The sequence below is a fragment of the Lipotes vexillifer genome, unplaced genomic scaffold (assembly GCF_000442215.2).
Source record: "Lipotes vexillifer unplaced genomic scaffold, Lipotes_vexillifer_v1.1 scaffold1063, whole genome shotgun sequence".
Classification (NCBI taxonomy): Eukaryota; Metazoa; Chordata; class Mammalia; order Artiodactyla; family Lipotidae; genus Lipotes; species Lipotes vexillifer.
The window spans coordinates 2,802,825-2,814,897 of record NW_006799734.1 but is presented as its reverse complement, the minus strand read 5'-3'; the positions used below and the strand labels follow the sequence as shown (position 1 = coordinate 2,814,897).

At 63.4% G+C, this 12,073-nt stretch overlaps 1 protein-coding gene across 1 annotated transcript in view; it reads right to left on the bottom strand.

The window, feature by feature from the left end:
* Positions 1–12,073, bottom strand: part of SLC12A7 (solute carrier family 12 member 7) — a 27,272-nt gene that overhangs the window by 7,939 nt on the left and 7,260 nt on the right. The window contains 11 exon segments of the mRNA XM_007471911.1: positions 109–304; positions 5,310–5,478; positions 5,915–6,019; positions 6,822–6,941; positions 7,366–7,464; positions 7,711–7,829; positions 8,471–8,645; positions 8,954–9,011; positions 9,571–9,669; positions 11,142–11,309; positions 11,824–12,035. Of these exon segments, the coding sequence (XP_007471973.1) occupies positions 109–304; positions 5,310–5,478; positions 5,915–6,019; positions 6,822–6,941; positions 7,366–7,464; positions 7,711–7,829; positions 8,471–8,645; positions 8,954–9,011; positions 9,571–9,669; positions 11,142–11,309; positions 11,824–12,035 (1,520 nt within the window).

The window sequence follows — 12,073 nt, the reverse complement described above, 5'->3', positions numbered from 1 at the left end:
CCCCCCATCACTCTGCGGCCCAGCCGGGGCGTCCCCGGGAACCGCCCAATGGGGGCAAGGCCAGGGGGAGGGGCTCCCGTCACAAGGCTTCCAAACGGCCCGACCCACCAACAAAGTTCTTCCAGGAGAAGGGACTGTCCTCCCGCTTCCAGGCCTCGGGCCAGGCCATGAGCACTGTGTTGTGTTTCATGCCCCCCAGGCCAGCCGACTGGATCAGGTGGGACATGCCGTCCCGAAGGTTGGACGACACCACCAGCTGGCAGAAGCCCTTGGCCTTCTCGGTGCCCATCAGGGCCCGGATGTTCTGCAGACACAGGCGGGTCGGGTTTGGGGTGAGGGGCGGGCTGGGGGCAGCAGGTGCCAGCGCACACCCGCCTACCACAAGGGGCCGGGCGGGCCCCACGCGGACTCACAGCCTCATGCGTGGAGGCCAGAGGCTCAGTGGGCGCCCCTCGGTACCTGGAGTCGAGGCCAGGGCCCGGCGCTCTCGGGCACTGCCTGCGTGTGCACGTGAGCACCAGTACACACACGTGTGCGTGCCCACAGAAGAGTGGGGGTGAAGGTCACCACTGCGGGCACGCTGGGACCTACGGGGTCACAGATCACCCCCTATTGCACATGGACATCCTGGCCCTCACGCCTGGCTTGTGGGAACCTTGGTCAGGAAGCATCCAACCACACAGCTCTTCCTAGAAGGCTGTGGTGCGGGAGTGAAGTGCCCAGCAGGCGCACTGCTACCCCCCAGGCACATGCCAGGCGCCTGACTGGGGCAGCTCTGTGTCACAGTGCAGCCTGGCACACAGTGACCACAGCAGGCCTTCTGTTGAGCGGGTGCCACCTGTGCAGCAGGTCCTCTGCCGGCCGTGCCGACTGGCCCTCGGTGGCCTGGCTTGGGGGTGGGGCCTCAAGCCACAGGGAAGCTGTTCCACCAAATGGAACTGCCCCCTGGAGTCCAAAGCCCCCAGCTCCTCCGATCTGTGCCTCCCCGGCTGGGATGTGTCCCCCGTGCAGGTCCCGCAGTGCACTTTGGAACGCAGACTGCTTATCTCCGAGCCGCACAGGCTGTGGGCAGAGGGGTTCTGCCCCAGCATGGACTCCACTCAGAATCTCACCCACACCTGAGTCAGGTGATTTAGAAGACGAGATTTGGGACCTTTGAACTGTGGGTACTTAGACGAGATTCCGCACTCAGTTGACATTGTAAGGGGTTGAGACTTGGGAGGATGCAGTGATGAGATAAACGTACTTTGCACATCAGGCAGGTGTGCATTCTGGGGGCCAGAGGACAGACCACAGTGGATTAATTGATGGTGGCCCCCAAAAGATACACCCACCTCCTAATCCTGAGAACCTGTGAATGTGGCCTTATTGGAAAAAAGTCTTTGCTGATGTAATTAAGTTAAGGGTCTTGACGTGAAACCATCCTGGATTATCCAGGTGGCCCCAAATCCAATGTCAGGGACAGGAGAGAAGACAGACACAGAGAAGCTATGTAAAGACAGAAGTGGAGGGCTTCCCTGGTGGCGCAGTGGTTGGGAGTCCGCCTGCCGATGCAGGGGGCGCGAGTTCGTGCCCCGGTCCGGGAAGATCCCACGTGCTGTGGAGCGGCTGGGCCCGTGAGCCATGGTCGCTGAGCCTGCGCGTCCGGAGCCTGTGCTCCGCGGCGGGAGAGGCCACAGCAGTGAGAGGCCCGTGTACCGCAAAAAAACGAAACAAAAAAACCAAAAACTTACAAACAAACAAACAAAAGATAGAGGTGGAGACTGAAGGAACGTGGCCAGGAGCCCAGGGACGCCTGGAGCCCCGGAAGCTGGATGAGGCAGGAAGGACCCTCCCCTGGAGCTCAGGAGGGAACTTGGCCCTGGGGCACCTCGATGTGTGACTTTTGGCCTCAGAGCAGAGACAGAGTGAATCGTGGTTGTTCTAAGCCCCTGTTGCTGGTACTTGGGACGGACGCCCCAGGACCTCATATGAAAGGTTGGAGCCACGACCCCCCTCGACCACCCGGAATTGAGCCACCACATCGAAGGGCTGCTGGCTCAAGAAGGAAGAGTCCAAACAGGTGCGTGCATGTGACCCAGGGCTGCCTTGGTGCAGCTGCAGTGCAGTTCAGGGATCCCTGGACCCACACTTTCTGGAGACCAGAGGCCAGGGGCTCGGCCCCATCAGGACACGGTCGCTCAAGGGGCTTAAAGGCCGCATGCTCTAGCTTTGAGACCAACAGCTTCTCAGGTCACTGGTGGAAATGCTGACCTGATGCTACGGCTTCAAGGAGACACAGTGGAGTTTTGTGGTTCTTCTGTCCCTCTGCTGGAAAGCCCACTCCACTGCCTTGTAAGGTGTCGGGGCCCCTGCTACCCTGGCCTCGCGGGAACTTCGAGGGACAGCCCAGCGGTATCTTCGTGGCCTCGGGCACTATCTCCACACCCAGCTCCTGGGGCCCTGAGGATCAGGCCCTGTGGGACCTCAAAGTCAACGTGTGAGCCCTTCCCTGCCCCACAGAAGACCAGCCTCATTCACGCCCCCGGGAAGGGGAGCGCAGAGCACAGCCTTTCCCACATCCCGGCCAGCACGTCTCAGCGGCTGAGCCATCTGACGTGAGCTGCTCAATCCCCCTAACCCAGCAGGAACCTATAGGGCTCTTCCCTCACGAGGCCTCTGTTTCCGCGGTGGGACACACGCTGAAAAACTCGAGGCAGGTCCAAGTGCACTGCCCAGTCTTCGACCTACAAAACCAGGTGGGTGCCCAGTAACCCTCCAGCGGGTGAGATGCTGTGGGCTGCACAGCAAAACTGGCTGCACCCGACTGCAGCATCCCTGGGGTCCTCACCCTCTGAGACCCCGTGAGTGCCTCCACCCAGCCCCTCAGATGCCAGCCCCTCCCCTCGGGAACACACTTGGCTTTGAGCTGTGTCCGTGCCAGACATCTGGGGCGAAACCCAGCTGTGCCTTCCTTTTCCCATGGCAGCAACGGGACAGAGACCTCCCAGTAAGAGACGGCAGAGGGGGGCCTGGGGTCCCCCTGTTCCCGGCCACACGGACCGGCCTTTATGTAAACTACCAGGCAGATCAGACCTGGAACTTGGCTTGGAGCCTCAGGGGCACAGCACCAGGGAGGGAGGCTCTAACTCCAAGAATCCACCCTAAGAGCAATCCCCCATGGACTACCACACATCTAAGTGGTGCTTACACCACACTTCCTGACACCAAAGCAATGGGAACCACCTCCGTCCCCAGGACAGCAATTTCACGGAATAAAACTCAGAGCACATCCGTGAAACAAACCCTGTGCAGCTGTCATAAACAAAACAAGCACCCGGCAGATCGGAAAAGCAACAGTTCAAAAAGTCCAAAAGGACACGTATCGGGCTATGATGTTCTTGTCTGGAAAGAGGGCCGTGAATCCAGCCGAGTCGGTGCCATTTCGGGCAGGGTCCCGGAGCCTTCGACCCCCTACTCAGTGCTGGAGCCCACCTCCCCAGCCCCACTGTGCCCCCTGCCCATCCCCAGAGACGCTGGGAGGACAGAAGGACCTGTGAGTGTTAGAGAGGGAAGACGCTCCGTCAGCGCCTGGGCAACGTCGCGCACGAGAGCTGGGACCTGCCCACCCTCGGACACGGGTCTGGGGCTTCTGCACACCGACGCAGGGAGCTGTCGAGAAGGCCGAGGCGCCAGCACAAGGAGGCTGTCCCGCCAGCGAGAGTGACACACCACGTCTACACCCAGGATCACGGCCACGACCCCGGCATCTATACCCGGGATCACAGCCACAACCCCAGGGTCCAAACCCGGGGTCATAGCCATGGCCCTGATGTCTACACCAACGTCACGGCCACGACCCCAGCGTCTACACCCAGGGTCACAGATGTAACCCCAGTGTCTAAACCCAGGATCACGGCCACAACCCTGGTGTCTACACCCATGGCTCACAGATGGCCAAGGTCACCAAAGAAAATGTGTGAGATCACCCAGGGAACTGTAACCCCTAAGGGTTGGGCAGGGGAAAAGGAGTTCCAAGAGTGAATGAAACTGGAATACCAGACAGGGAGGATACAATTCTCAGACACCCCTGGCATCTACACCCCTGGCTCACAACCAAAACCCTGGCATCTACACCCAGGGTCACAGCCGTGACTCTGGCATCTACAGACAGGATCACGGCCACAACCCCGGCGGCTACACCTGGGATCGCAGCCACAACGCCGGCGTCTACACCCCCAGCCAACACCAACAACTACCCCGTTAAAGCCCTGGGTCACGACGATGCTGAGAACGGCTGGTGCCTCTGGAAAGACGAGGAGGACACAGTAAGTCCCCTGAACAAGCTGCACCAGAGCCGCTGGCTGCCAGGTCGGGTCCCCGGGGGCCGGCTGTCCGGCCAACCAAGGAAGGGGCTGTCGACGCCTCGGGCTACACAGGCCACGACCCCCTCCAAGCAGCCGTGCCTCCCCCAGGTGCCCTGGAGACCTCTGGGCGCAGCCTGGTTTACAGACACCCGGACAGCAGGGCTGACCTGGATGCCCGGGCACAGCGGGCAACCCTGACGTGGGGACGGCTGACGAAGGACCCACCCGAGAGCAAGACCCCGATGCCCCAGCCAGACGGGAGCCGCCCGAGGCCAGCAGCCAGCAGGCTGGACGCGGCCAGTGGACGGGTGTGGTGGGGCTGCTGTGAGAATCACCTCCTGTTTCAGAGACACACGCGGGGTCTGGGGTGAAAAGAGTGAGTGGTGGGTCGGTGTCAACACTCCCGGGGTGGGGCGGGCAGGCAGAGGTGGGCGTGGGCCACGCTGGGACGGCCACGTGGTACACCTACTGTTCCTACGTATGTCTGAAATTGCCCACGAGACGGGGCTTGAAGCTCAGGCACTGGGGCTGCCCCAGACCGAGATCAGAGGTCGCGGTGCCACCTGCTGAGCATCCGAGTCAGGGTGACGGAGGCCTGGCCTGGGTGCCCGTGACCCGCCATCCCCTCTCTGGGCCGTGGAGCCTCTGGACAGGCTGACCCGGCAGCACAGGCCCCAAACGTGGGGGCAGACGCGACAGGTGTTGGGCCCGCCTGTCGGGAGACCTGCCCCGAGGCTGCTCTCAACAGCCCCGAGCCCCGGCCACCGCCTGAGGTCCTGGGGCCACGCACGCCACTCTCTCCTCCGCAGGTTTCCCTCCTGCTGGTTTCAAACTCAAAAACTGCCGCCCGGTTTGAGACAGGACGCAGCGCGACACGCAGGGCAGCACTCGGGCGCACGGCTGGAAACACGACGGCGCAGCCCCAGCGCGGCCCCGTCGCCCCCTCCCTGGCGCCTGGCCCACCTCTTCGGCCTGCCGGGCCTCCACATGCTGGTCCAGGAAGGTGCCCTCCAGCACGGAGCCCACGATGGTCAGGCCCTTGCCGGCCTTGAGCTGCGAGGTGAAGGACAGCAGGCGGGGGTGCTTCACGCACTGCTCGGCGTTCAGGTTCACCAGCACCAGCACCTGCGGCCTGCCGGGGTCGGGGGCAGGGAGCTGTCAGCACGGCAACTCGCCCCCACTCTCACGCCAGGTGAGCTGCATGAGACCCCTCCCGGGCCACGTGCCCAAGGCTCCCTGCTGGGCAGTGGGCTTTCCGTGCAGCTAAGCCTCGGGTTCTGCAGGGGCAGCCTCCCCCCCCTCCTCCCAGAGGCGAGAAGCCTGTCAGCGCCCTCCATCCACGGCGGCCCCCGGGTGGGTCAGCTCGCCGCCCTCATCCCCCTCCGCCCCCGATGTATTACCGGCGGGCGCTGAGACCCGAGCTGACCAGCCCAGGCTGACGCAGGGACAAAGGTGCTAATAGCTTCCTTGACAACCGTCTCCTGACGGGGGGGTGGGCACCGTCTTCCCTCTGCAGCCTGCTTTTAGGAACAGGCATCCGTGGGGTCAGAGGGCATGGGGACACTCACCTCCAGTTCTTGGTGTGGAGGGGGCCGTGCTCCACGTGCAGCAGGGCGTAGCGGGCGGCGTTCAGTGACAGCCCCCGGATGCCGTCGCCCCACTCTTTCTCGGCCCTGCAGTGGGGGTGCAGTGGTGAGGCCCCGCCCACAGCGCACCCAGGTGGCCACTCAGGGCCTCTCAGCGCTCCTGTGACAGGGGAGGGGGCTTCCCAGGACGGGCGGGAGTACGAAGCAGCAGGACATGGGGAAGGGCACCTGTTGGCACGGGGAAGGTGGTGGCGGCACTGGCACCCACGTAGGATATCAGAGTCGGGGCCATCGATGGGGCAGAGGAAGGAGAGGACGTGGGGTGGGGGGGGTGCCTGACTCACAGGCCGTGGCCCGGTTCACCAGCAGGAGTGGTCACGGCCCCTAGACCCTCCTTCCAAGCCACCCTGGAAGAGCTGGGAGGGGACTTCAGGCAGTGTCCCTGGAGGCCCTCCCACCCCCCGTGCCCTGAGAAGCCCACCCCAGGTCCCACCTCCCCAGGGCAGGGGAAATGCCCCAGTGATGGACCAGGGGCTCTGAGATGCACTTAACCTGCCCACCGTTTTGGTTTTTTACAGTGTGCCTTTCAGAAACGTCTATTCCTGAAAATCCATTGCACGTCAGTGCTACCGTTAAATAGATTTCAAAGTTTACAAGGAGCACTGCTAAAAAAGTACGTCATATTTACACACAGATACCCATAGATAAACCTAATGAAACGTCGTAACAAACGTGGAGTCAATTAGAGAGAGCAAACGTGGCTATCCACTGGTCAGGAGCTCACAGGCAGAAATCCATGCAGCCCCCAGCAGGAGGCATGGGCTTTGAGCTCTCCGCTGCTAGAGGTCCCTGGGCCCCCACCCCGGGAGAGGGGCCGGCGGCAGCTCACCCACGGTACTCGATATACTTGTAGATGCAGCCGGCAATGAGCATGGCGCAGAGGGCGTAGTACCAGGAGCAGATGAACATCAGAGCAAAGCACAGGCTCATGCCCAGGAAGGAGAGGGTCCTGGGGAACAGGCAGCTCAGGGGGGGCCCACACCTCACCGCCCGGACCCCCAGACCGGCGCCTGAGCAGCCGCCTCGGCACAGGCTCATGCCCAGGAAGGAGAGGGTCCTGGGGGGCAGGCAGCTCAGGGGGGGCCCACACCTCACCGCCCGGACCCCCAGACCGGCGCCTGAGCGGCCGCCTCAGACCCCAGCAGAAACCCTTGTTTTGGTTTCATCAAGAGCACAGCAAGGATGCTGTGACCGGCTTCTCCACCTGGACCATCCCAAGGGCTGAAACGGCCCCGAGGCGCCTACAAGAGACCCAGCTCGGAGACCGGGCTGCTCCCACGAAGGATAGCCAGGGACCCAGGTGGCAGCTGGCCCCCACGACGCACCGCGTGCCCCAGAGAAGGGAGGGGACCGGGCTCCCCATGGCCACTCACCAGTGGTAATACTTGAAGCGCGGGCGCCAGTTGGGCGTGCGCAACAGGGTCTGCAGGGCGCAGGCCAGGTTCACAAACATGTAGCACATGAGGAAAAACCTGGGGACGTGAACAGCGGCGTGAGGGGCGGGCCAGGCCCCGCAGGGTCCCGCTGAGCTGCCTGAGCCGCCACCACCTCCCCCGGGAGCCCCCTTGCCCACATCGTGGTCCCCTCCCGCGGGGTCCGCCTGCCCCGTCATCCACCGCCTGGCCCCCTCCTCTGCCCTATGCCCTCCCGTCTGCCGTCCCCTGAGCAGGGGCCTCAGGTCCCAAGGGTGGCTGCCAACGGGGCCAGTGGCCACTCACATGGAGAGAATGGGGGCCACACTGTCCAGAGAGGCGATGAGGATGCCGGTCTCGCAGATGAGGGCTGTCAGCAGCAGGGCCCACGTGGGCTCCCCGTTGGCCTTCCCGTGGCCAAACACCTGCCAGGAGAAAGGCAGGTGGGCTGGGGGCCACGGGCGGGTGGCCGCGGCGGGCGTAGGATGCAGGAAAAAGAGCTCATGTTCAGGCGAGAAGCCGAGCTAGTCGGGTCCAACCCGAAAGAGGTGTCGGAGTTGCGGCAGAAACAGAGACGGGCTTTTCACGACGTGGCCTGGACCTCACCCAGCCACGTCCAGGAAGAAAACCCGACACCCAGAGGGCAGACGGCGGCCCGGGTACCGTCAGACCCCAGACGCCCTCGTCGAGCGCAGGCAAGGAGGCGACACCCTCGAGCACTGGACAGGGCTCTCCCCACAGCACACACGCGCTGGGCGGATTCTCTGAGGGCCCTGCTGCAGGCCCTGGGTCCTGGAGCACAGCCCTGCGGGAGGGCGGGGCTCGGGAGGCTTTCCCACCAGCCTTCCCCCTGCGCAGCAGTCCTGAGAAGGGAAATTCAGAACACGCGGCAGACACAGGGCGGGACGAGAAATGCAGGCCTCGGGGTGGGCTGCCAGTCTGGAGGCGGGGACGTGGGTCCCACCGTTTTCAACCGTCAACATCATGCTCCCGGGCAGGATCTCTGGCCCCTCCTGACGCGCTCCTTCTGGGGCGGGGGGTTCCCTGCTCTCGGCAGCGGGCTCACCTGAAGGAAAGGGATGATGCCGTCCCGGGCGATGGCCTGCAGCAGGCGTGGGGCCCCCGTCAGGCTCTGCAGGCCAGCCCCACAGGTGGAGAAGAAAGACCCAATGACGATGACCCAGGGGGACGGCCAGGCCAGCATGCCAATGACGAGGTTCCCCTGCAGGGCCTCCCCGAACCTGGAGGGGCGGCGAGCTTTCAGACCCGAGCTGGAGACAGAACCTCCTCCCACCTGCTGAGTGGGAACGGCCTCTCCCGGGAGCCCCTGCACCCCAGCTCTACCGGGGTCTGAGGCCACTGTGCGGGCCCCCAGCTCCAGGCGTGAGCGGGGGACAGATGCACAGATCAGACCCCAACACGTGGCCACAGGGCCACCTGCGACACACAAAGCTAGAAATCCTGGGGTTCTCAATCTCAAAGCTAAAATCACCTTCGAGAAAACCAGCCCTGGCCCCAGAAGTTCCCAGAAGCCGTAAATGAAACATACTTATCTCGTAAGATCACACCTTCGATGCAAGCCCCGAAAAGCACGATGCAGGACAGGTCTGCGGCTCGGGTCAAGGACATGGCGGGCATGCTGCAGCAGCTGAAGCCAGCCCCGGACCGACCCCACACCCCGCCCACCCCGCCCTGGGCCCCGTGCCGTGTTCTTGCTCTATGGGGACCTCAGGTCAGTCATGATGGGCCTGGCCTGCAGGGTGACCACCACAGGCACCGGGCTGGAGAGCTCGCCGGCTGGAAAGGGATGAGCTCAGCGAGAAAGCCTCCACTGGCACCTCAAAGCCAGCGAGCCCACCTGACAAGACCGTGACGTGAGCACACGTGTGGCTACACATTAATAACACATCACGGTGTGGTTACTACACGTGGTTCTCGGACAAAGCCATGTTCTACCACCAACCCAGGCTGGCGTCCGGGAGTCTGTGTTTATTTTCCTAAGTCAGGCCAACGCCAGCCCAGCCCCCTCTGAGAACGGGTGTGTGGCCAGAAGTGCCCAAAGCAGGGAGGCCCGCCTGGAGGCTGAGAGGGCCCGGCAGTGAGTGGAGAGCACAGAGCCGTCCGACCCTCAGCACCTGGCCCCACGCTCGACCCCACCACAGATACAAATGAAAGACGTGGTCACGATGGCCAGAATGGTTCCAGTGGGGATGGACTTCTGGGCGTCCTTGAGGTCCCCGGACCGGTTAGAGCCCGCCATGATGCCTACGGAGATGGAGGGAGAACTGATGGGTCACAGGGACTGATGGCACCTAGGAGATGCCACCCACCTGCCCGCCTGCCCGCCCACCCTGGCCCATCTGGGGCGGAGTCAGAATGGGCCTAGGACTTCCTCACGACGCAAAGGAGAGACCCCCCAGCCTGCACGCCGGGCCTCACAGAGCCAGGCTGGACCTCTCTTCACGTCTTGGGTAGGCTGCTGCAGGGCACGTGGGCAGGTGCCCAAATGTCCCCCACGCTCTCCACGGGGACAGCCAACCCAGCTGTGAAGTAAGTCACGGTGGAGACTACGGCACGGCTCATCCCAGACACTCGCCACGGACGCCGAGACCAGACCTGGCCTCCATGTGCATTGGCCCCGACCGCACCCCCACTGTGATCTCCGTTGATCCCCGTGGCCGGGAGTGAGAAACTCCCTGGAGGGTGAGGCCAAGTGCTGACTCACTTCTGGGGCAAGACCTGGGTCAGAGCGTAGCTCAGCCTCAGCACAGACTCCCCGCTGGCCTCAACCCTCCTCCTTCCCACGCGGTGACTGGCCACCGCCGCCTCCACCGCCGCCGCCCCCCACCCCGCACCGGTCACTCCACTTGGCACATAAAGTGTAAGTGATTCCTACTGGGACCAAAGAAAATCCAGGTGGCAGCAGGTTCGTTTGACACCTGTGATCCTATCCCAGGTGTGGCCTGACGTGCCAGTACAGAGCCCGTGGGTGTGCCACGGGGCGTGGAAAGACCCACATCCACAGAGGTCTCACCGCCCTGATCACTGACAGCAGGGGGACAGGAGTACAGGAGAAAGACCCCCCAGGGGCCGGATCCACACACCCCCACGCCCGTCCAAGTGGCACCGTGACCCCGCCTTCGCAGGGAGGCTACCTGCCCCAGCTCCGGGCCTCGGGGAAGGCGGAGGTGAAGTTCGGAGCGGGGCAAGCAGCCCCCGGCAGGCCAGCCTCCCGGAGCGTGGGGACAGGCCTGAGTGGGGGCCAGGCGCGAGGATGGCCCCGGGCCCCTCGGTCGGCCAGCAGCAGCCTGGGGGGCCGGGGCTCACTGTGCTGGGCCAGGCTGAGGAGCCCCCAGGAGGTGTGTGCCCACGGGTGCGTGTGTGAGCGTGTGGACCAGTGTGTGCGTGTGCACCTGTGGGGGACTGTGCACCGGGGCCCTCCGGGAGGTCAGCAGACTCTCTTATAAGGACAACGACGCTGCAGTCCCCGGCCTCTGACGGCCCTCGGGTCTACTGCTAAGGGCCAAGGTCGCAGGGCCACTCCGAATGACCTAGGTCTCTCACAAGAACACGGACAAGCCCCGTGACGCCAAAAGCTCCTGAGCCCCCGGCTCAGACGTATGGGGAACGGAGACCCCTGAGCTTATCTTTGAGCCAAGAGGAAAAGAAAGAGGGGGCGGGGGTGGGCGTGTTAGAGCCGACGGGGCCCTGACCCGCCGGGAGCGCCGAGGCCTCACCGGTCACGGAGGGAAAGTAGATGCCGACCAGCACGGTAAAGTAGGTGGTGATGTCCGTGAGCACGTAGGGCAGCCCGCCGGCTCTGCTCTCCTCTGGCGCGGGCGCCGAGGGCACACCCTTCTTGTCCACGAACACCCCCTTGTCCGCGTAGGCACTCCACAGGTTATCTGTGGGGGGACAGGCGCGCCACGAGACTCCACACCTGCCATCAGGACTCCGCCATCGCGTGACCCATCCCCACCCCAGCCTCCAACTTCACACCGGGACAAGGACGACTGACCCGGAGAAACTACCCTCTAAGAAAACTATCCTCTCCTAATCTCTGAATCAAAGGTTTTGGTCCTTAAGTCAAGTTTGATGAAAAAACTTACCTCGTACAACAATCTAGCCCTGAGGAGCTGCCTGAGGGACCCCACCGTTAATAATTTCCCTTATCAACATCCTAATCCCCTGTACCTGCCGCTCTGCAATTCTAAAGATAAAAGATCAACTTTGAAGCCCTTACCTGCTGCCTGCAAGATTCACCTGGCGTCTACGCTCTGGGGAGAATCAGCCCAGAGGGACCCCAGTGGGCCAGCGGCTGGGGATGGGGTGATGTGGGCACAGGTTGGGCAGAAGGACAGGACCCAAGGGACTAGGCTCAGAAGGCCCGGCCCCGGCAGAGACCTGCCGGACGCTCACCCAGAAGGACGCCGCTAACCACACCGGGGATGCCCTGGATCTCCGTGACGTTGTTCTGGACAAAGTACTGGTCACAGTAGATGCTGGCCGTGGATCCGTTGCAGAAGAGGCCCCAGAGCGCAGTGGTCGCTGAGCCGTTGCTGGTGGCGTGGACTTTGGCACAGACGTCGAAGCTACGTCGGGACAGCGTGCGGTTCCCCAGCAGACAGATCCTGGGCAGGAGCAGGTGGTGAGACGCCTCAGCCACCGC